Source organism: Haemaphysalis longicornis, unplaced genomic scaffold, assembly GCF_048455015.1.
Source record: "Haemaphysalis longicornis isolate Haplotype H1 unplaced genomic scaffold, Haemaphysalis longicornis Haplotype H1 scaffold_2, whole genome shotgun sequence".
Lineage (NCBI taxonomy): Eukaryota > Metazoa > Arthropoda > Arachnida > Ixodida > Ixodidae > Haemaphysalis > Haemaphysalis longicornis.
Genome location: NW_027526295.1, coordinates 217,391,078 through 217,416,581, shown reverse-complemented (window position 1 = coordinate 217,416,581; position 25,504 = coordinate 217,391,078). Strand labels below are relative to the sequence as shown.

The 25,504-nt window shown below is 47.2% G+C and overlaps 2 protein-coding genes across 5 annotated transcripts in view; both read right to left on the bottom strand.

Moving 5' to 3' along the window:
• LOC144169901 (high affinity cAMP-specific and IBMX-insensitive 3',5'-cyclic phosphodiesterase 8B-like) overlaps nt 1-25,504 on the bottom strand; it is a 369,064-nt gene that overhangs the window by 203,252 nt on the left and 140,308 nt on the right. The gene's annotated exons all lie outside the window — the stretch shown is intronic.
• LOC144167631 (uncharacterized) lies at nt 9,586-10,390 on the bottom strand. The gene is given in 2 exon segments (XM_077696826.1): nt 9,586-9,855; nt 9,857-10,390. Coding segments are annotated over 2 exon segments (474 nt in total). The 5' UTR covers nt 10,061-10,390.

Below are 25,504 nucleotides of genomic sequence, written 5' to 3'. Positions count from 1 at the left end.
CTCCAGAATCAATGATCGCATACGGCACCACCTCCCCCGCTTTTTATTTTCTTCCTCTTCTTTATTTGTATAATTCCCTCTTTCTGGCGGGAAAAGGGAGGCGATTAGCATACTCCGATGCGTTAACGAATAAAAAAATAACCAAACGCAAGACGACGTCGGGCAGCTTACATTTTCTTAAGGCTTCTCTCGAAAATCAGATTACCACCACGCGAAGAGTCCCTCGGTGCTTATTTATGCACATCATAGTCTCCCTTGCATTCTCTCCTTCGGAGCAATGCGCGCGGCCCGATTTCTCGAGCTTCTTACACGCGCGCAGCGTAGCCCCGCTAGGGGAACAAATAAGAACGCACCGATCAGCGGGGATGTTTCCAAGACGATGTGTTTTGCCAGCTCTGAATCGATTTGGGCAGCGCACTAACACCCACGGAGCGCGCGTGTGGTTTTGCAATTCGTCTGCATTCAAATGGAATTGCCGCCGCCGCGACCCGCAGACTTAAGAGGGCCCATGAACAGCAGAAAATACAGCTTCGTTTAATTTGTAAGAACTAACCTTTTCTGGTGTAATCAACTCAATTTTAGTCCCACAAGACGTTGTTTCTTTTTCAGCCAAAAAAAATGAATATGAGAAATATTTTACCGATCTCAAACTGCACATTACGTTACGCCAGCAGCAACGCAATATCGGAAGCAATAAAAACAGAGTTAGAAGCGTGTGAACTGCACGTTAGCACTCCGGTAATACGACCGAATGAAATTAGGGGCCCAGCTAAATCCACAGGCAGGTTTATTTGCAGGGCATCAAATCGAATAGACCAGCACCTATGACGCCATAAGAAGCCGTAGAAAAAGTGCTGGGAGTCGCCTTTGTTTCCTTTGTCGTCCCTAATATCTAGTTCAGTGGCTGAAAGTTTCTCTCAAAACTGCATCCTTTTTAAAGCGAATCTTTAGTGTTCTCACTGATGGCCTCTGTAACGCAAAAATGCCCGGCAGGAATGCCAACTTTCTCTTCGAATGATGATGAATGATCATGCATGGTGAACTGCAATAATAGAAGAAGAAACGCTTTCCGTGGCTGGAATCGAACCTAAGTCCATAGTGTTATGAAGCCAGCATCTATCCGATTGCCCCATTTCGACATTTTTTTTTTTCTTTAATGCATGAAATTTTTAGAAAACTCAGACAAGACAATTAACACACAACACAAACACTAACAGACAGTAAAGAGTAAGGACGTCAGTGTAACGAAGATCGGCACCATTTCAAAACTCAGTCAAGCAAACACACGCATCCAAAAGAGGCAGCCACTCCGGCGGATCACTCAGTGCAGTATACACGCTCCGAACCAACCCGAAAAATGCGCTTGGTCGGCCTAGGGTGTTCCGCATGCCGATTAGTCATGCGACACTTTCACAAGCTAAACAATCCTAGGAGAACGAAAATGCCATATGGCACCCGATTAACCTCTTCAAATGGCAAGAAGCGAATGGTATACGGGGTGATGTCAATGTCCTTTTTCAGTGTTCGTTGAAAAACGCCCCAGAAAAACACCGCGTCACGGCAGGCACAGCACAAAACAGTGGTCAATAGAATCTGGTTGATTGCACAAGCGGCAATTGTCTGACCAAGGGATCGACATTCCTTGGTCGAAGCGGCTTGGAAAACTCGTACGACGACCAAAAAAGCCGTCACGAGAAAGCTTCGAGTTCAACCATCGTCGTTGTTTGACGGAGGGTTGCATGATTTTGTTGGGTCGATGCAGATTTTAGCACGAACCAAGCTTCGCCAGTCCCGTAATTCTGTAACACTTGCTTTGACACAAGAACAATGCACAGTTACTAAACTTACCTCCCTAAGCCTAACAAAATGTTTATTCAACAACCCATGGAGGTTCACAAAGTTTGTGCTCATTGCAATTAAAAAGATATTTCACGCGTGCTTTCATCCCATGGCGCAAAGCCGGCCGCCAGGTGGATTAGTATGTCGTATAACGGCATTACGTAAGCTAAAATAACAATTTCTGGGAAGCGCCTGACTTTTATATCGCAAAATGCATTTTAAGGAAACAAAACCCAAATTCATGTCACCGGGCGTAGTGGTGGCAGATCTCTGTGGAGCGCAGGCGGGATCGCTTGCGCATCCCGTACTGATGAACCTCATGTACCCGGCGGAACACGATACGCTCTGTCCGTTTTGCAAAAGAGAGAGGGGCACCCTGCCACACATCTTGACAGAGTGTACAGAACTCAAGACCCCCCCTCCTTCCCTTCCCCACAACACCCCCAATCCCCAACCCCTTGAGCGATGGGAGACCTTGTTGACCAGCCCCGCTCTGCCGACTCAGCTCGCACTGACAGACAGGGGCCAGGAGCTGCTGGGAACATATGGGTCCCGTAACTAGGGAACCACCCCGTCTGGTGCCAGCGCGCACCACCGATTTCTTGGGCTCAGTAAAAGTTGATTCCTCCTCCTCTGTGGTAGCAATTAGCCACACCGCCCGTGAGAAAAGCTATGCAAGTGAGAGTTCATTTTGGGTAAAAAGCGCCGGCCTTCCCACTAACAAGTATTTATTATGCACCCGAAACCGCCATATGCCCCAGGCCTTAAACTCCGCCTGCATTTTGATTTCGTCTTTTTTTTTCTATTTTACAGATTTACGCACTTTACAAAAGAAAGTGAAGGAAGCCCACACTAACGCGTAAAACTTGAACGTAGCGAAGCTGTACGCTACCTTCACGACCATCATGACGATCACGACCATCAAATCCTCGATTGCAGCCGATTTGCTTCTTCTGCATTGCCGCAACGACCTTTACTCTATCAGTGTTGATATAAGTGTGAGCTTAATCATTGGACATCCCCTTGGAGGGACGTACGCTATGACGCGTCTTTCGCCTTCCGAGCAAGTGTTGCCACGATTACGGTGAACGCTGGAGTTGTTTTTGTTTTTGTTTTTTTTGTTTTTTGTCAATCTTGGCCAATCTCCCGAAGTGAAAATACTCGGCTTGACAAACGTGCGCAGCGACTCTGGGCGGTCGTCGTGAGCCACGCACACACAAGTGCTAGGCATTTCATTAGTTTTGTTAACTGCCGGGCGGTGGCCGCGACGACCGCGCTCACGTGCGCACGCTCACAATTTCTTGGCACTTTTAACTGCAGACACAAAAAAATACGATTTTCTAAACAGCTTAGCTGTTTAAAAAGCAATCGGGCATCAGGCGCCGAAGCTGTATGCTTGTGCAGTAAGACCTGCCGTAAGGAGTTACATCGATGAGTTGAACGATGAGAACATTTGTTGCGCCAAGCGTACAATCCATGAGCGAACCTTCAGGACCGCATAAGCCGATACTCGACGAGGAAGGGCACTGTAGTCTCGCTCCCCAGGAGGGACAATAGTCCCCACCAGGGGCAATTGTCCCCAACGGACAATTCTACCCTGCTGCCTACTCAGCCGGTATTGCCTCCCGATAAGGAGCAGTAGCAGTAGCAATGCCTTCTTCTTTCCCTCCTCGACGTTAGTTATAAGAGGGCAGTGACGACGGTAACGATCGAAATACCATGAAATGCGTTTGAATGTACCTTTTTTTTTTTTCTGGAGCCAAGCGCAGCGAAAGGTCGCCAATCTCTTATCTGTTATTATTCTGTGATGACCTAAATCTTAAGACCAAGAACAGGAACAGGTTGTGATGCATTCGGGAAGGAGCACAATATAATGAATATCGCAATTGTGTCCCCGTCTGTCTGGAGAGGAAGGACTGCAACCAATGCATGGTTACACCGCTCAAAAACTTTCCGCCCTGTAACGAAGCACCTTGAAGCAAAAACAAAAGATAGCCCGAGACGCGTAGCAAAGAAAGAGCTTGATACCAACGCAATGAGAACTTCACGAGCTGGAGAGCAAAACTAGACTGGACGACGTCCTGGCTGAATTGTTGCTGTTGTAGTACCGTTATTAAAGAAAGGGGGGGGGGCACAGGCCGAGTGGGTGAAGGTGGTCGGAGGGGGCAGTGGTCCATCAATTGTAAACTGTTCGGTCATTGTATAAAGCGGGGGGCATTATCGATCTCTATTACTCTGCTCAACTCAAAGCAAAAGGAAAAAAAACTGCACAGTTTGGCAGGCTTGCAATGCGAAGGACGGACAGAAAATGGACGACACGAGTGAATATGTTTCCACCAGTTGGTCGTGGTTTCCACACAGAGGTGGGGAGTTAAGCAGTCGGAAGGAGAACAGTAGTGATGATGTAGAAAAATTCGTCCACAAATAACGCATTCGAACGGCGCAGGATCTATGAGCGCGTGGAGGTCTGCGGGAGAGAACGCAGTCTTCCAGCGGGCTTCCAACGGATGGAAATGAATGTGCTAATGATGATGACGATGATGATGACGGTGACGACGACTTTGAACTTGCCGCGTCTCTAACTTGTGGTATCCTGGTATTCGCTCTCAAGCGTGCTCACGCAATTTTTTCTCTGTCAATTCACCCTTCCTTCTTGCTTTTTATTATCTGCGGTTTTTCCTTCCACCCTTTGCCACGACTTCCATACGGCAATCGATTTAGAGAGGAAGATTTTTTTTGTGTACCTTGCATTGTGCCGTGGAGTTATTTCCTTCAATTTTAAGGTTATCTTAGAAGGAAAGGTAATGTTCCTTCAATTCAACAGTGCCTCCCAAGCGCAGCGTTTAATGTCTGTTCCGTTTGCTCTACTTTTGAACGCAAAACATCTAGCGCCCCCTCCACCTCCAGTTTTTCTCTTGATTGCACTACCCCCGCCCCACATCCTCCTCTCCGCCCTGTAGTATTGGAGCCACTCACGCCAGTGAAAGATGGGAACAATATATCGTTACTTTCGTTACCATCATATCTGCATTCCCAAGGCCAGTGACTAAAAAAAAGGTCCACCTCTAACGCGAAACATGGGGAGGGGCGAAGCATGCAGTGTATAAGTGTATTCAAAGATTATAAGCCTCTGTCTTGCCACACGGCGCGCGTTTATTGGGCGTCAGAGAAGCGCCGGTGGGAGGAGCAATCGCGTGTTTGCTGAGGCGGTGGCGCCCTCTCTTGTGTTGAACCGGATTTATGGAATTTCCATGCACCATCTGCCCCAGTTTGGGGTAGTGGCAGAGGTCAACGGGAACGCAGGGCAATGCCCGCGCCTCGCCCTGGGAGCTCGTAATCGGGGATAAACGAGGCCTCGGCACAAGGTAAGCATGCCTTTTCTTGCTTCGACCGACCACCCGACCTGATCAGGCCTAGCGTCGAGAGCAGGTGGGTACTTGAGTGCAACACAAATAATAATCCGTCTACAAACAGCTCCTGCTTGCGCTTGGCGATTGTTTAAGCGGACAGGGAGCGCTGCACAAATCTTTCAATTATGTTAGTTTATTTTGAACCGGTTTTATCGATTATACATTTTTCTTTTAGTATGCGCAACGTTCTAGCGCGAGGCGTTGGAAAACGAGTGTCCGGGTGTTTTAGCACCGTGACTACAGGAGACGACAGCGACAGGAGACGCCGACAGCCCGAGCCCCTAAGGTGCTTCGCCCCTGAGAAAAGCAAGAATGAATACAAGGGAAGCCTGCTTTTGTTCAATACCCCCAAAACAGAAAAACATGAAATAAGATACTGGGCGTGCATTCGAACACCGATACGAGCCGCGTTCGCCGACAGAGCGGCTGGACGGGGACCAAGAACAAGGGGCTCACCGCTACTGCGACCCCAGCGACAGCCATTGTGCATTGTCTACGTGCTGGAAGCGGACGCGTGCTCGGTGACGTCGACAGGTCCCACGTGCCCGCCCCAAGGAACAACAAACAACGTCCGCGTCACGGAGACCTCGCTGTCGAAGTGCGTTCGACGTATTCCAGCGCCGGGACAGCTCGCAAGCACTGCAAAGCTCGGAGTGAAAGCTATGGCTCATAAAGTAAAACGAATTCTATCAGCTCTATGTCCACTGTGCAGTAAATGATGGTTATGACGTAGAAGTTTGAAACAGGTACAGTGCCCAGTATTAGCTGCGCCTCTCCAGCTAATCGCGGTTCTTTCAAGAATGATTACTCTGTATTTATTCAGCCTGGCGCAGCGGTATCGCACAGCTAATATTAAGGGCGACTGCTTCCTGTGTGCATAGTTTGGAGATAAGAGCGCTGCTTTACTTGGTCCCAGAGCCATCGAAACTATCCCTTTAGAATGTGCGGGCAGTAACTTTGAACTACGAATTACACAAGAAGTTTTTATATTTCTCCAAAACCTCTAGAAGCTGTTTGTATTCAAATCAACCCCTCGCTCTGCGCGAAATATCACGTTTCTGTTGTGGCTTTACTAGGTTCATGAGCGGTTGGGTTTTTGAACAGGCAAAAGATTGGGGGGGATTGCAAATGCATCCGACGTGCGAGAAATGTTTTAAGATTTCCAGCCTGGGGAACACTTTAATCTGAGCCCAAAACCATGGTCAACGTGATTCAGTCAGCCATCGTCACATATAATCACGTTTGATTACACCTCACCATGAGGGAAACATGATTCAGTTGGATGTGGGGTCGTTAGGATCCACGTTGCATAAAGACTGTGTTATTTGAAGTTACGTTCAAAATTGATTGATTGATTGATTGTAGGGTTTAACGCGTCGACGCAACGCAGGCGATGAGGCGCGCCGTAGTGGAGGGCTCCGGATTAATTTTGACCACCTTGGGATCTTTAACGTGCGCCGAAATCTCGTACACACGGGCGTTTTTGCTTTTCGCCTCCATCAGAAATGCGGCCGCCGCGGCCGGGAATCGAACCCGCGACCTCGAACTCACGCTCAAAATTGCTGAACAGAGGTATCACTCGTACGTTTCATCACTGACCACTTCAATTTGGTTCATCCCGCTTATTTTGTTATGATTCAAACGGCGTTTTTATCCCTCGCTCTCACTGCCTTTCCCGCGGGAGGTCCCCACACATTAGTCACAATTTAACCAATCTTCTATGCTACCGTCGCTTTTCTCTCTTGTCCTGTTTCTAGGGTAATAACTGCATACGGGCACTACTACGCTACTACTGCTACTACTTCACCGCATACAGCGCCGTCATTTGTGTTTTCGTGCTCGCTGTGCCTGAAATGAATTCGTAACCCACCCGATTCGCAACTATAGTTACAAAACATTTCCACTCAGGGCGGTGTCAGTGTGCGTGCGGCATTCTGTTTAAGGAGAAACGTATTTTTGAACGCTTCTTCCAACATAGGCAAATACGTTCATGCAAGTCCAAAACGAAAATGAAACTGTCTGCAAAATCGAATCCGTAGTAACTTCCGCAATCCATCTAGCGCCAATTCGAATCCAGAACTACCCATCACGCCCATTGCGGCGGACGATCGCAGCGCCAGATTCCTCTCTAGTTGTTAGCAAGGCTAAAACTCTAGTTGTTATTGTATGAAACTCATGGTCGGCGGAGCTCGGCCCGGCGAGTTACGTGATGTGTGGCCAAAGATACGGCGCAGCTGCGGTCAAACAAAGGTCAAATTTACTGCGACGGCGAAACCGTTCGACCAAATCAGTAAAGCTTTGCTTTAAAATGCGTCTCGGTGCCTTCGGAAATTGGCACGAATGCGTGACGGTGTGAAGCTGTCAGGATGACTCAGATATGAAGCGCCGTTGGGGAAGTGCACGTCACGCGTTCAGCAGCCACTGATTCGCCTTTTTTTTTTTTTTTTCATATGCGAAGTGTGTCTTGCTGGACCTCGACAGAATTTTTAGGCTCCGACTTTTTCGGTGTCGCTTTTTTTAAAGCCGTTTTCAGCTACCCATGGGACCTTATACCGTCCTGTTTTTTTTTTTCAAAGATCAATTCTGCCACAACAAAAAACGTGCACACAAAGTATACATAGGCAGCTCCTTCACAAATTATAGCAGAGTAGCACAGCTCATGCACGTCGACACTGTTTAGCGAAAAAAGACATTAGGCATACAATAACGTTCTTTTAATTTAAAATAGAGGTTGTATTGATATCAACGAAAAAAAATCATTTATGGAATGCATCGCGAAGGCCGAAGTAAAAACACACGGAAAACACATAAAAACAGTTTATCAAACACGATTCAAAATCTCCTAGAAACAAGGCCCCACCGTATGATGTACGACAGCTGCACAAGGCCCCGTGTACCCAATGCCAAAAAACAGCTCAGTTTACGCGTGTTCCCGCAGGGAGTAGCACAAAACGGAAACACAGGCAAACACCCCCACGTGCCTGTGGGTGCTTCGAACGTGTTTGTAAAAAACGGACGTATAATGCAGGCATTTTTACGCCGCTCTTCAGTGCCGCGCAGTTTCGTTGTTATCGCCGTACAAAACCGCCTCCACGCCGGCACGCACGCACGCGAAAAATTCCAGTTTTTTTTTATTATTTACGACGCCATAAAATCAGTAGTATGTATTATTCCGTACCGCTGCCGTGCGTCACACTCTACACATCAACAAAAAGAGTACAGACAAATGTATAAATAACGAAGATATAAACCTCGTCGTGCACAGAGAATTGAAATAACGAAGAAACATGAAAATAGAAATTGAAGAATGACAGTCCCAGATGGCACAGGCACCAACTCGCGATTGTGCGGCGCTCACTGCCGAAAGCAGCACGGCCTTCGCATACGCGAGCCCAAAACAAGGTCGCCCGGACACTACTATAGGCGCAGGCACGCGATTGCATAAATAGCGGCGACGCCTCGCGAAGAAGCGGTGCGCTCACCTATTTTTCTCCTCAAGCTCTCCCGTATATAATACACCGTGGCCGAGAACTGCGGCGCTTGGTTTTTTTTCGGCAGTGGAAGGGGGCGGAGTAAGAAATGGCCCCGCATGATTTATTTTGCCTATTGCGTTTCGATTTCGCGGAGATGGTACAAAGGGACGCGGCGAAGCCCGCACCCGCTCTTTACGCCTGCGCGCGCGAACGCGCTCGCACGCTGAGTTGACGAAAAGAAAAGGATACCGCGCCCATTCGGCGAATCGTGGCCGAAAGGGAGAAGAAGAAGGAGAAGGGACAACTGGAAATGGAATTTCAGACGTTCAACGGGAGAAGGAGAGAAGAGCGCTACACGCGCTGCTTTCTCTCCTCAATCGGTTCTCGCCCGATCACTTGCCGGAGCGACATGGACACGCTATCGACGCACGTGAGGATGCGGCCAACTGAAGTGAAATGCCGTACTCTCTCCACTGCTTAGCAAGTCCAGAACTGCGTTGCATTTAGTGTTATCGTGGATCGTTTTTAAAGCGAAGCTTTCTGTGCCACACTGATGGCGTCGTCCGTCCGAGTTAAACGCACTGCAGCAAAACCAACTTTGCACAATCGGCTTCACAAAAAGATGGTGGTGATAAACGAAGGCACATCAGGCACCTCAAGAAAAAAAAACTCTTCCCGAGATTGGCACCAAACCTGGTTCCCTCGCGTTATGGAGCCGACGTATAACCGATTGCACCATTCCGACTTTTTTTCTTTTGTGCATGGAAATTTTAGAAAAACTCAGACAAGACAATTACAAACAATATAAACACTAAAATACAGCAAAGGGTAAGCGTGTCAGTCTAAGAAAGGTCGGCACCATTTCAAAACTCGGGCAAGCAAACGCACGCATCGAAAAGAGGCATCCACACCGGTGGAGCACTCTGCGCCGCATATACGCTCCGCACGAATGCCGCCTGTTCCCGAAAAATGCACTTGGCTGGCCTAGGGGGTTCCGCATGCCGATCAGTCATGCGGCACTTCCGCAAGCTAAACAATACTGACAGAACAAAAACGTCAGATGGAACCCGGTTAACATCTTCAAATGGCAAGAGGCGAATGGTGTACGGATTGATGTCAATGTCCTTTTTAAAAAAGTGTCCGTTGCAAAACGTCTCAGAAAATCACCGCGTCACGACATAGCACAAAACAATGGCCAATAGTCTCTGGTTGGTTGCACAAGCGGCAATTGTCTGACCAAGGGATCGAGATCCCTTTTTCGCGCAGCCATATTTTAACTGGAAGCGTTCGCGAATGAAGCTTAAAGAAAAACGTTTTGGCATTTGGCGTCGCGCACATACGCTTGACACGGTCTAAAACATTGTTCTTATGGTCCCACAAGTATGGCTGACGATAAAGAGGCACGGGGAAAAGATTGTGAATTTAAAATGTTCGTCATAGCCTTCCTTGAAAGGCTAAACAGGTACTCAAGAGAAAACCGCGCAGTAAAGAAATGAAAAGTATCCACAACTTCTTTTAGAAAACCCCATGGCGGCTTCCTGTTAAACTCACCTGTAGAAACAAAGAGAAAAGGTAAATGGTAACTCATGCGCTCTTGAAGTATAGTAAGTAAAAGTGGATGATCCGCCAACTTGTAGAAGAAGAACCGAGACACAAGTTGGTGCACAAAGAAATGCATTAATCCAACCCCACCAGACTCTAAAGGAAGAAACAAATTATCCTTGCGCATTGGCTCCCATTTAGATCATCACACAAAGGTAGCAAATACTCTGTATAGAGCCTGGACTTTCGCCCTCGCACAGTGCAGTACCTGAAGAACATAAACAAGCTTTGCTACCAAGATGATATTGCAGAGTTGCGCACGGGAAAATACAGAAAGTTCCCGTACCATCCATGCCTGCGAGGCTCGCTTGACATGCGTGAGTGCTGAAGACCAGTGTGGCCTTGAGTTCCTTATTCGGTGCAAAGGTACGCCAAGGTATTCAAGCGGCGATTGTCTCAACTAATACCCGCAAATTTGGAAGGTTCTGTTCCGCATTGGCCAAACCAAAACACATTATTTTTCTATATATTCATGGTCGCTGCAGACACGACCCAAAACTCTTTAGTCAATATAAGGGCTTCTTGAACACTGCGCTTGTCGGCACAAAAATGGGCGATGTCATCGGCATACGCAAGAACTTTAACTTCCCATGACGCCAACAAAAAACCACGTACCCTTTGGCTCTGTTGTATGCTATAAGGCAAAGAGGCTCTATGTACAGTGCAAACAATACAGGCGATAGTGGGCAGCCCTGTCTAACAGACGACCTGATATGAACCGGCTTCGAGAGAACGCGATTGACGACAAGTTGTGAAGTACAATATGTGTAGCAAAGCTGGATGCCTCGATACAGCACATCACCTACATTAGCCGCTTCCAAAAGTGGGAATAAAAATTCGTGAGACACCCGGTCAAATGCTTTTGCAAGGTCATAAGGGCCACCTGTTCAACCGAATCAGACACGTACTCCATAGAACGAGCAATATGTATATTCGTTTGAATACTTCTGTTCCGAATACCACATGTTTGGTGAGACCCAACTAAACTAAAAATTACATTTTGAAGACGGTCAGATAAAACTTTTGCAAATGTGTTATAGTCAACATTGCAAAGGCAGATTGGTCGATAGCCCTCTACAGATCTCAGCTTGTTAATCCGCACTTTTGAGTATTAACACTGTGTGCCCTAAGTAAAAGTTGGTGGCAAAACACCATGATCACATGCGTCAATGAATATGTCACAGAGGAGTGGAGCAAGGATATCAGAATACTTCTGATGGAATTCTCCGCTCAGTCCATCAGGCCCAGTGGTCTTGTTTGTCTTAGGCGGAGAGATAGCAAGCTCAACCTCTTCCAGTATAATAGGGCCGGACACCCCAGCACACTCATCATCCGCAAGCCTTGGAAGTAAGCCAATGAGAGAATGAAAGCCAAGCTCTTGACTCACGACATTGGACCCACCAAACACCCTCTTGTAATGAGCATGAAATGCACCGGCTTTATCAGTTGCTTCGGTATATTTAGTACCATTATAATGAATCTTGATTATCTCCTTTGCAAAAGCCGATTGGCGTTCATCACACAGCGAACGGCCAGGGGGATAACTGTCAAAAAACCGTCGCGTACTCGACCGAATTAAAGCACCGTGGTATTTTTCAGTAACATATTGCTGAAATTGTCCTTTAGTTATGCCAATTTCATTTATACTTGATCCCGGCATTACTGCCTCCAATTCATGAAGTTCCACCAATGTACGGGGAACTTTACGCACATGAAAGCGTTTTAGAAACGCAAGACGAGCTGACTCTTATAAAGCAGAGTTCCTCACCTCTTGCTTAAAAAGGTAGCATTGTTGATATAATGAAAGGTCAGCTGTGTAAACAATACGAAATACTTCTGCAAAAGATTTCATCAACCAGTAAGGAGACATTGAGCTTCCATAGATCCCATTGAGACAGCACACTACGCGGCCTTGATCTACCGAAGTAAACAGACACCATACAGGGGTCGGTGAAAAAAATTGGGCGCACATTATAGTCGGAAAGCCAGAACTTTCTTCTGCAGAAATGTAAATTCTATCCAGGCGTGCGTTAGAGCTATGTACAGTCCTTAAAAGTGCTAACAACAGCAACAAAAAAGCGGGTGCCAGCCTACGCACAGAGCGGCTGCTCACGATAGTGCCCGGGTTATCAGCGAGGTAGTGCGCATGTACCGGAGCAGCCGAGTGCAGAACGTCAGCCTCGCGAGCGTCGATTATAAGCCGCCGAACGTGCACCGGTGGATGCCGCTCTGTGCATGGGCTGGCACCCGTTTCTTTGTTGTTATTAACACTTTTGAGAACTGTACACTGAAAGTGAGTGAAGTGCACGGAACTACCTTTGCTCTCTCCAACATCAACAATACCATGCTGGTGCACTAGATCAGCCCGGGTGGCTGCGCTGCGGTCATAATGCACGCCAGACCTAGAACGATCCTGCACGCTACATACACAATTGAAATCCCCCATGAGGAGGAATTTTCTTTGCGTGCGTAGAGAATGCCTAATCGACAGAAAAAAACGAGGTACGCTCACGACAGTTCACAGGTGCGTAGAGGCAAATAACACGCCACTCAACACCTGCAATGACAAGGTCACAACAAATAAAACGCCCTGAAGTATCGGTACTTCACAAGAGACCGGAAAACCCTATGCTCTTGCTGATGAAGACGAAGCACCCCCCAAACAAGCCTGCGGAATGGCTAACACAAACACTATACTGCTCTAAAAATATCTCTAATGCAGCCGATATGTCCTTATCCCCGCAGAGCTTTGTATCCTGAATGGCCACAATGCTTACGCCCATCCGTTTAAGGAGGCGCAAAAGCTGGTACTGTCATTTCATGTTCCTCAGGCATCTCACATTAAGTGTGGCAGCGTGCAGTGCCGTGACGCCATTCTGTAAGAACATCCTACGCGTCCTTGTCTCCTTCAGATAAACCACCCTTGCGGATGGCCTTGAATGACAGCGACTTTCATGGTTTCCAGAAACCAGCCAGTGACACAAGACCACTAGCCAGATCACTCGCCAGAACAGCAGGATCGGAGGAGTCCAGTACGGTGGACGCCTGCTTTTCGCCGGTTATGGATGACCTATCGCTATCTACAGGAGCAGGCCTCTTTATCAGTCCGCTGCTGCCACCCGAAACATCGTCAGGCAGAGCCACAGCATCCGCCCAAGATGATGATGCTACCTCCACGGTGCAAGTAACGGAGGCATCGCCCCCAACATCACCCGGAGACAAGTCGCTCCTCTCATCATTGCTGGCCGGCGGTGGTAAGGAAGCATGGTCTTCCTCCAAGGCTTCACTGGCAGTCTTTGAATCTATGCCGGTCGGCTCCTCCTGCTTATCAGTTGACTCTCCAGGTAACTGCTTATGATTAGGATCTCGGAGAACTTCAACGTGGTTAGCGGAGGCTAAATTAAGAAAACCCAATGTTAATAAAAAATTGGCGCAGCTTGTAATGCTGGAGAAACAGCGGAGCTGGAGGTCGACCTAGCTTCTTGCTAAGTTTTGCTATGTTTTGCTAGGATTAGCTAAGTTTTGCGATGTTCTTGCTAGGCTGTTGAGGGGTGAGGCGATTTTCAGCCGGATTTTGCAAGGCCGCACCGGTCGGTGCCCCGCACTGACAGTGGATCCTAAGGGGGAAGGAGCTAGGTCGACCCCCGGCTCCACTGTTTCTCCAGCCTCGCACCGCTAGTGCAAGCTGTGTCATTTTTGTTTGCGTGTTAGTAGCCCAAGAAAGTCTATCACCTTTAAAATAGTATAGTAAGGGATGCGCATACGCACATGCCTCTTGTGCTCACGCTCGAGCATCCGCGAACGCCGGCTTCACTGTTATAGCACCCTATCTGCGGTAGTGCACCCTTACACGGGGCTCAGTTTTTTCTTGGTATTATTTTTTTGCTAACGCCACCGGACCAAGCTTCAGTTTAAATGGCTCCACCGTTAAACCAACTTTCCGCTGTTGTAACTAAAGATGTCCAGTTTAGTGCCGTTCTTATAAGGCTTCATCTCCCCGGCATCTTTCTGGAACCTCTGGATGCTAAAGATTTGCGCGAACGGTTCTCGTGACGTGTGCGATGCCGCAACAAAGCATTTAAGGAACAAAGCAGACAACGTCACTCTAGACGAATCGCCCGCAAGTCTGGAAAATGAAAGCAAAAGCAAAATATGCAACGCTTTACTTTTCCCATTTTTCGTCGTCGTCATTTTGACGTTCCTGTTTACGAGCAGTTGCGGGTTCAACGCCACGTTCCGCCGCAGGCCATCGCGACGAAATCCCTATCCCCGTCTCTGTGACGTTCCTCGAGGTCATAAAAAGAGGATTTGCGCGAGTTTACAGCGAGGACATTTCAGGCACTGCGGGAGTGTTTACGTCGTATGTACACGGTGCATATACCGCAGTGCGCTTAATACACGCACGCCAACGTTTTCGTCGTTTAAGCCTTTGAGCACTATTCCTTGGCTGCAGGATTTAAGGAGGCGCAAGCCTACCTGCACAGCGCCGTGCACGCAAGATAAGATACGTATGCAGGTTTCTTAGCCCAGCCACGAGAACCGGTGAATAAAATAGGCAACACAAAACGCACAAAACATGTTTAGAAGTTTGGCGAACATTTAACGCGTTTGGAGATGCCTTCCATCCATCACAAGGCTCAGTGAAGACAGCATGCATGCTTCATGCTTGGCTTGATGTTGCCCCTGCTAAACTTGCATTCCCCCCCCCCCCCCCCCCCCCCATAAAACGAGGAAAATTTGGAAGTTGACATGAAAAACTTATACTCATGGCGTGCCATATAATTGGGCAAGAATTGAAGGAAGTACGATGCTATAAGTAAAGTTTCAGAAAGCGTAATAAAGTATTCCTACGAAGCTGTTCCTCACTATTAGCCAGGCTCACAGAGCATGAAAAAAAAGGACGAAAACCATAAACTAGGGGTTACCGCCGATTCAGCGGTGGCTCTAGATATAATTTATGTAAGCAGCCATTTACCGTTTGCCAGTTCTTCATTCTACGACATGCATTCTTTGTGTTATGGTTTTTTAGAGTACTTATTACAGACTGCAGGCGCCACGATTCTGATTTTTTTAAACACCTAAGCTGTTTAGCAAATCGTAATTTTTTGTCTGCAGTTAAAAATACCAACAAATTGCCCAGCGCGAGCACGTGAACGCGGGCCTTGCAGCGACCGGCCAGAGTCCTCCACACGTTTTTCAAGCCAAGCATACCCAGTAAGGGAGATTGGCCAAGATTGCGGCGACTGCCCGGCCGTTAAAACAACCACGAAAATGCCGAGTGCTCGTGTATGCGTACTTCGCGGCGACCGCCCAGCGTACCCGGCGCACGTTTGTCGAAATATCATACCCAGAAAGGGTTATTGGCCATGATTGGCCAAAAAAAAGAAATCCCGCGTTCGCCGTAATCGTAGCAACACTTGCTCGGAACGAGTGACTCCAACGTTCGCCGTAATCGTGGCAACACTTGTTCGGAACGAGAAAGACACGTCATAGCATACGCCTCTCCAATGGGATATCCAATGATTATCACATCCAAAGAAATGAAAGAATTCTTTCATGCTCACACACTTGTAGCAACAATGGCGCAGTAAAGGTCATTGCAGCAGCTTCGGCTGTAATCATGGATTTAAACCTTGGTGATTGTTGTGAAGGTTGCGTACTGCTTCGCTACCTTTAAGTCTTACGCGTTAGTGTGAGCTTCCTTCATTTTTTCTCTTCTTCTGTTCGAACACTCGGGAACACTGGCAAAGAGCTCGACCTCGAGTAAGATCGTTTGTCACGGAAGGTGATGTTGAGCAGGATGCCTCGGGAGCTCGACTTCCTGCTCACGTGAATGCAACTTCGTTGTGCGTAAGCAATACTGCCCGGTAACTATATTACGCCGGTGGTTTTTAAATTCATTTTCCAGGGGCTAAAATGCCCTTCAGTAAGCAGCATATTCAAACTAACCTTCATCATTCCTTGAAAAATGAATGTTCAGTCTAGGCGGCACGAAGGAAACAATATTTCCTCCTAATTGTAGAAACCGACCCCGCGGGGCATTTTGTAGCATTTTTTTTTTACAGTCCAGCGTAGCCTGGTGGAGAGGGCTAGGGCAGCCAGCGCAGACCAGGGCTTCCCGGACTAGAGGAGGTCGCCACCGGGCGGGCGTCCAACCATCAGCGCTTGAATCTCGTCCTAATAAAGTTTATCCACTCCACTCCACAACGCAGCTTTCGTTGGTAGGCATCTGACTGGTCGTAACGGCCGCGACTGTGTCGCGAAGACGACGGCCTGACCAGCGCCGTCGCTATAGCAACGAGGAGCGCCGTTGCCGTGGTAACGCAGAGCGACTCAACTATGACATATCCACTTGTGCGAGCACCGCATGAGAAGCGTATGCAGTACTCCCGCGAGCGAGCGCAGTATAAATAGTTGCAATGCCTTCTTGCAGAGATATAAGGACGTTGAAATACGTGAGCAGAGACGGGTTCGTATATGACGTTGATGTTGTGCCGAGTAGTCACCATGGCGTAACGTCATGACAAAAGTAACGTTCTAATATTGAAATGATAGCTTAATTATCATCCCGCAAATAGACAGTTAGTGTACAGCGGAGAACCGGCCTCGCTATACAGTACGCAGTAGTACGGTGCCTTGATGTGCTCGTCCCCATGATGGTAGCGGAGTGCGCGCGGGCATTAAGGCCCGCTACAGAGTAGGCGACCGGACCGGCGCGCCTACGTGCGCGCATATGGGCCTGACATGATTATTCATGCGCATGCGCAGGCGCCTTGACCGCGTACCCGGTGCTCTAATCGAACAAGTTTCCGATGTGATACAGCTGTCTGATAATGTAACTTAATTACAATAATATAACGTAAGTTTTATCGCAGTAAAAGGGAATCCGTGCAAATACTGCCGTAATGTCAATATTGTCAAGTTCAATTTCCCTGCGGTCGCATAGTACTCGCCATCTGTTGGGACTTTCCGCAACCAGGCGCCTCCCGTACGAGCCCTTGTTATTTATCATGAAACTGTGACTGATGAGTGTTCTTCATAAGTACTTATATAACACTTCCCATGAGTAAGTTGTCGTTTCAGCGCCCCATCTTGGTGCAAATTGTTTCGGAGCATTCCAATCAAACCCAAGTTCCAGCTGTCTCCCTTTGCCACACGCCTCAGGAACGAGCCCATTTTTCACACCAGGCGGGAGTTCCTAATCCTGTTTAACTTCACAGTGAACTAGCTAATTATGATAAGTAAGAAATAACTGCCAGAGGTGTTATACACATTATTGTCAGTACAAAAGTGGCCCACGCAGGCATCGCTGGGTACTCATATATATATATAAATATATATATATATATATATATATATATATATATATATATATATATATATATATATATATATATATATATATATATATATATATATATATATATATATATATATATATATATATATATATATATATATATATATATATATATATAGGTGTTATACACATTATTGTCATTACAAAAGTGGCATCGCTGGGTACTCATATATAAATGTACTAGGTATATAGTTATAGAATCGACTAGAATTCTGCGGCCAAACCAAGCCCTGGGGCGAAAGTAAGGGATATTTTTATGCGCCGTATGCATAATTCATAAGGCCTGGCACGAACTGGCGTTCCGGCGACTGAACGCGAACGCTTAGATGGTTTCCAGCCAGCTCATTCAAAACACCTGGCTTAAGAGGGTAGGCACAACATTTTTCTTTAATGCACAAGAACGTTCATGCTTTCAATGAATTTTCCCGGAGCATTTTCAGCACTGATATTCTTAAGGCACAGTTTCATTGACTACGCAAACTTGTCATTGGCAATACGCAGCACTAAACACACACTCTATCTACAGCCGTGTACAGTTCCCCCTTCTTTTTTTACCCAGGGTGATTTAGTTTTCTAGACAACCATCTTGAAACAAACAAATTGAAAAAATCATCTAAAACTTTTTTTGTTGACTGGGGAAAGGAAAAGGGGGGGGAAAGTATACAGCAATGCGCTTTGCTGGAGAGATGAAAGGTTTTAAATGCAGAGCATTTCAGTAACTCACGATGTCACCCGCGTTGACGTGCGTAGTCGTAGTCCGCACCCCTCCCCCTACACTATATAAAAAAAACTACTATCCGGCGCCTGGTTTCGATCCCTCGACCCTGCGGGCGGAACGCAATGTACATGGTGCTCTACCCACTGCGCCAAAAAGCTTTTTTTTATTGCAATATTTCAGTACAAAACAAGCACCATCAAACAAAACACTTCAACGATAAAACTGCTAGTCATCACCTTGCCAGCAGGAAAATATTAAAATTGTTTGAGGTTGGTCAGTTCCATCACAGGCAACCATTCTGGAGGCTCAGGCTGAGCCCTCCACACTTCAATAATCATACGCATTCAATCACCGAAGTAATGTCTTGACCATTTAGCGTCAACGTCCCTATGGCGTATGGCCATGCGGGATTTCCAAATTGCATGTAGGGCCAGGACCATAACGAGATCGTAAGGTACTTCGTCACTCTCAATCGGTAAAAACCTAATGCCGTGAGCGTCCAGGGGGAAATCCTTTTTGAGGGTCCGCTGACACTGCGCCACAAAGCCGACACAGAATGGGAGGCTACGAACGCGCCTTATATCCTTGACTCATTCAAACTACGTCAAGAAGCTGCTGATACAACGCATTCACTACCACCAACTCCCCAAACACTAAACGTTAACGCAATACACCCACCCCCTATGCGACGCATTTACTCGAGTCCCCCTCGCGGGGAGATGGGCCCAATTTTTATGTGTAAAAGTATGCAGAAAGGTGAACCTGGTAAAAGCGGGTTCCGGGCGGGCACCGTGTTTTATTTCGATGATTTTTGTTTCAATTTCCAGGTGGCTGTGAATTGAAAAGTTGGCCTGTAAAACACAGTAGTCGAAATTCTGTTCAGGTTTGTTGGTGATTTCTTCTAACCTGGATAAATTCCAATGAAAGGCTGGCTAGTAACGGCGATTGGGCTGCCTTAGCCTTTTCCAGTAAACAGAATTAGAACTCCTAATCTGCCTCCAAGCTTATATATATATATATATATATATATATATATATATATATATATATATATATATATATATATATATATATATATATATATATATATATATATATATATATATATATATATATATATATATATATATATATATATATTTATATATATATATATATTGTGAGCATCCTTGGGCAATCTACCGGCACCAGTTGGCACAGTCGGTCTTGGTGGGGGATCATCGGACTGCCATCAGTGCTTCCTCTTCATCTGTACATTATCATCATCATTAGCGAACGTGCTCTAGCACTTCGTCCTCATCTCTGTGAATACTCATCATCATGGTGTGTGTAATCGGGCGTTCCCTGCTCGAGCCTCCGAATAAACGGTCGCCCCGAACATCGGCCTCTCCGGTGAACCTTGTCCTCTCAATATATATATATATATATATATATATATATATATATATATATATATATATATATATATATATATATATATATATATAGCAACTGCGCTCACTGTTACTAGGGCTCCTTTTTCCGAAAAAAACATCTATTGAAGCTTTCAAGGGGCGAAATATCGCGAGCTGGCATTGGTTAGCATTGAAAACTGTCTCTTACGCCATTCGTCCAAAATTGAAGAAAAAAAAAACCGAAATTTATGTCTTGCTAGGTTTACTTGAAGGTTGTGAACATTATTATTGACCCATTGGCATATGCAGTAATCACTCGTTATAACAAAATCGCTTTGCTCGAAATACCGCTTTATGCGAAATTTCTTCTGGTCCCAACCCAAACTCATGCATTCTAGGCCGCATTACAGAGGTGGACCCACTTTGAGCGAAGTGGCGAGAGGAGGCGTCGCCGAGCGGCGGTGACCCAGCGGCGAGTCAGGCGGTCAATATGGCAAGTTTGCAAGCTGGTGTGTTTCCCCGGCGATTTTCTCGAGCCGGCCATACTCAGTTTGCGCCCTCCGATTTAAGACAAACGGTCGAAATGCGTGTTAGAGTAATTGGATTTTGTTCCTAAACATTGGTCAATGGCGTGAACGCGACGGTGCGCGCACACTGACACTCGAAGCGTAGAATTAGAAGTGTCGTCGAGAGCGGGGCGCCCAAAAACTCGTTTTGCAAACTTCACGCTGCACACCTCCTGAAAGAATTGCTGAGTAATCACGCAAAGCCGCTAGTGCAAAACCGGTCAGTTTTTATGATTATGCTGTGTAGCCACAATGAGTGGGTAATCGCTTTTTGAGCTCAACAAACACAACCTAGCATTCCAGCTGTGGAATTTGCGGCGCTTTCCAGCTGAAAACTCTCGTAGCGTTCCGTGACGCTTTCATTGGTGCACATGATGCTCGGCGATGGGTGATCTTCTTAGACTCACGGGGTGCTTTGCAAGCTCTAAGAAGGCTGTCCGACCACTCCAGTCAGCTTATGTGTGAAATCACTGAAATCCACACAGCGGTAGTGCACGCGAGCCATCACATCGTGCTTCAATGGCTGCCTGGTCATTCGGGAATAGAAGGAAACACAACAGCTGATGCAGCCGCCAGCGCTGGCCACTCTCTGCGTACACGACACAGCTTCCTTTCTCTCGAGAGGACGGTTGTGCCCTTATCTATCGAACTGGTTGGAGTGAGCAAATGCTGAAGTGGCAGCACCCTCGCAGCGGGTATCCACCTCTACATGGAATTGACCCTCTCTGTAAATTCCGTGTTCCATTCGACCTAACCAAAGCGTCTGAAGGTGTACTGCATCGTTTGCGTCTCAACGTGGCTTACACCCGACGCTTCAAGTTCAAAATAATGTGGGAGGATTCACCACTGTGCCCCACATGCGCTGTGCGCGAGACTACCGAGCACTTGTTGTGTATATGCCCGCGATTTTCCGCTGCGCGAGTAACAGCGGCGAGCTGCCTTTCTCGTGTACGACGTGGAGCAAGCCTTCAGTTGTGTCCCCTACTTGGACCCTGGGCCAAAAACAATGACTCATCTTTAGGGACAAACATTCTTCTGCGTTTTCTGCGAGATTCTGGACTAGACAAAACTTTGCAATTCTTCTATTGTGCGTATGGCTACATCTGTACGCGTTTGCGTCGTCATGTACGCTTTGACTCCTTTTTCTTGTTTGCCGCTCTGCGCCTCCTTGGCTCGATTCGCTCTATTTTCTTTCTTTTACTTAACTGTATTTAGAGTTTTTTCCTTGCATTTCATTGCGTGCCATTTTTTATTTAACTTTGTTTTCTCTCTATTGTTGCTTTCCCGATCTCTCACATTCCCTTCCCGGCATTGTAATTACCCCCATCTGGCGTAGCAAGCACTGCAGCTAGCAGAGCTGACCCATCCAGCCCACATTAAAGAGTTCTCTCTCTCCCCTCCCTCCCTCCTTATAAAAGTGGTCACTGCCTTCCCCTCCTCATTCCCTCTGCAGTCTGCTAGGCGTTCTGACGCCAGTCACTGCTTGGTCAAATTAGAGCGTGGTTGCTCGCGCCCCCGGCAAGAACACGAAACAGCCAAAGCTCACTGCCTTTTTTGAACCTGAACAAAGTTGTGGTTCACTGAATACAATGTGGTTTGATTCCTCGCATTTGTGGCGCAAATAAATCTCATCTACTTTAGTTTTGCTGAGAGAGAGAGAGAGAGAGAGAGAGAACTCTTTAATGTGGGCTGGAGAGGTCAGCTCTGCTAGCGGCAGTGCTTGCTACGCCAGATGGGGATGATTACAATGCAGTGAAGTGAATGTGAGAGATCGGAAAAGCAGCAATAGAGAAAAAAAAAAAGTTAAATAAAAATGGCACGCAATGTAGTGCAAGGAAAAAACTCGAAATAAAGTTAAGGAAATGAAATAAAAATTGAGCGAATGGAGCCCAGGAAGCACAGAGCGCCTAACAAGAAAAAGGAGTCAAAGCGTACACGACGACGCAAACGCGTACAGACGTAGCCATGCGCACAATGGAAGAATTACAAAGTTTTGTCTAGTCCTGAATCTCGCAAAAAACGCATAAGGATTTTTGTCCCCAAATATGAGTCATCGTTGTTGTCCCGGGGTCTAAGAAAGTGGTCGCATATATCAAAATACCGCTTATAACAAAATTTTTCGCCGTCCCGCTGGCTTCGTTGTAACGAGGGATTACGGTATATCATTCGAATAGATTCATTTCAATTCAGCCATTTATACACAATACTGCGAGAGGCAATCTTGACGGACAAAAAATTCAGCGAACCTTGCACTCACGCGCAATTAAGACTTAAATGGCGGAGCTGTTAATTGTAGGTGAGCATTGGCGGGCACATAGTTAAGTTATCTTCGCGATGTTCTTTTCCCCGGGGCTTCTCCTCCAAACTGCAGTAGCGCTCAGGATCTGACCTCGGGTATCCTCAACCGACAAACTCAGCTTCCTATACAAAAACTGTACATTTATTTACAGCCCAGCGGGTGGCTTAGAAACACTGCTCGGGTGCAGCCCGAAGGCGACGGGCCGAGAGCTCCGGAATTCCGGACCGCGTCTGTCTGTCTTCATCTTCCCCTCTTCCTGCCGCTGAGGACCGAGGGAAGGGGAAAAAGCAAGTCCTCTTCGTCGGGGCCCATCCCCACGTGGTGGCCGTTAACACATCCGGTACGAGCAGGCGCGGCCTTTCTCGGAATGCGCGGCGTTTGGAAGCGCCGCGCGACACTTTTTTTCCATTTCCGCGCTGCTCTTCCCAGGGCCCGCGCCAGTTAATGCGTCGAAGCGCCCTACAGTTAAGTTTTAGTATCATTGTTTATTTCCGTAGTTTCGGTCCTAATTATCATTGTCATATGCATCGAAGAGGTCGTCGTCTTCGCGGTGACTGATGGATGCAAAGTCATCCTCAGCATTGTAGAATTCCACAAGCTCAACTGGCGCAGCTTGTACTAAGTCGCGCAAGGCATGAGCCATAGCGAAGCTGCAGGATTTCTTTATACGTGAGCACTGAAGGACACATCACCACGCATTTGTACAAGTTTGGCATTGTTTATTGACATGTTCCGTCATTGCTTTGCACTGTTCTAGTAGTAGTCATCGTCATCTGCATCGATATCGTCGGGTTCCTCCTACCAAGCATTACATGCGCGGTAGCACTTGACAACAGCCGTGGTGTCTTTTTTTTTCTGTTTTTGCTAAAGCCACTGCGCGAGCCGGGGACTCGGCGGTCGCAGCGAGGCACGCGCTGACGAGCACTCCGCATTTTCTTGGTATGTTTTCCTATAACGGCGAACTTACAGCTTGTACAACAGCTCCGTTGTTAAAACTCACCGAGTGGTTACAGCTTGTACAACAGCTCCGTTGTTAAAACTCACCGAGTGGCATGAAATTCTGGGGTGGTTGTGGCTATATGCCAGCAGGCCGTAGAGCGGCGGGCTTCAAAAAAATAAGAAACAAAAGCGACCGCGCATCTGCTTGCCCTCCTACAAGCGTCGGCGGAAAACGATACTGCCCGTGCCACTGAGCTCCCTTGCCTCTCTCCCTTTCCAACTTCCCACGCTCATCTCCTCCCTCTGACACCTGTCATGGTGGATGCATTGCAAGTTTGCTCAATTAAATTGAATTTTCCCGCGTTCGCAACTGCTGGCGCCCCATCTGTTGAGAGTTTTTGAGAGTTTTTGATCTGTTGAGAGTTCCTGGTGTGCTTGGAGCAGATCGCGCCTACATCGTTTTTTTTAGTGGTTGCGCTATCTGACCTCTCTCCGAAACATTTTTAACACGTTTTTAACGTGTTTTCTATCGTGAACATCAATCCAACGCGTATTCTTAATTGTAAAACGCTGGTGCTATCGGCGCTGTATCTATTTCTTGACTAAAAAATGCCGGGAGTTTCACGCGCCCTGATTAATGCGGGCGCCCGTATGAGTCATGGCGGGAGTTTTATTAGTTTGGAATGCCTTGCCTACATATACATGTGTTCCCGCATTTCTAAAAACGATATCCTTCCACTAAAATTCTAGTCTGCATGCATGCCTGTCCCTCGATTCAGCCATTCGGCAAAAAGGTAAAATGATTCTGAAAGGAGACAGGCAAAACGTTTCCAAGCCACTAAGTCTGGTACCGTCATTCACACTTGTCACATATATGAAGCAAGAAGAGACATTCGGCACATATGAAACAAACCAGCAACACAGCTGGTATTAGCAGCGTTCTTTTAACTGAAAATGGATGAGTTATTGATTTTACCATTGTGAACAAAAAAATACGCGTTGAAAAGAATATTTTGAAGCAAAAAAAAAATTAGAAGCCGTTCCACTCAATGTGAAAGCTGTCGGAAATGCAGAGCAGTGATTCGCCATAGTGGCCTGTACCGCCGTTATCCGCTTACTGCTACCACCCCATGCAATTCAAATTTCCCGCTTTCGCAGTGCTCGCGCGCCCCCTGCCTGAAACTGCGCCAGCGGGAGTTCTGTTATCTTTGTTCTTTTCTCCCCGCACGTGCCGGCGTTGCACTGCCATCGTAATTGGGCCCATCTCCCCGCGAGGGGGACTCGAGTAAATGCGTCGCATAGGGGTGGGTGTAATGCGTTAACGTTTAGTGTTTGGGGAGTTGGTGGTAGTGAATGCGTTGTATCAGCAGCTTCTTGACGTAGTTTGAATGAGTCAATGATATAAGGCGCGTTCGTAGCCTCCCATTCTGTGTCGGCTTTGTGGCGCAGTGGGTAGAGCACCATGTACATTGCGTTCCGCCCGGAGGGTCGAGGGATCGAAACCAGGCGCCGTATAGTATTTCTTTTTTATATAGTGTAAGGGGAGGGGTGCGGACTACGACTACGGACGTCAACGCGGGTGACATCGTGAGTTACTGAAATGCTCTGCATTTAAAACACACAAACAGCTCCAGGCCAAGCCTAGACACCGTGGCGACATGTCAAGTAACGAAAGGTCCTAGTAGATGGCGCGCGAGCAGTGGAACGCGGTAAAATTGAATACATTTTAGCAGACCTCCACCGAGTTTATCGTGGGAGGAGCGAGACGGGAGAAGAAGAGCGCGAGGGGTGGGCGGCGGAGGGAAGAGACATTTGCGTGGCAGGGGCAACAGACGACTATCGTCCTTCGACGACATTTGCACCGAAGAGAGCAGCTCGATACGCGGCTATTTTTTTTTACCTTT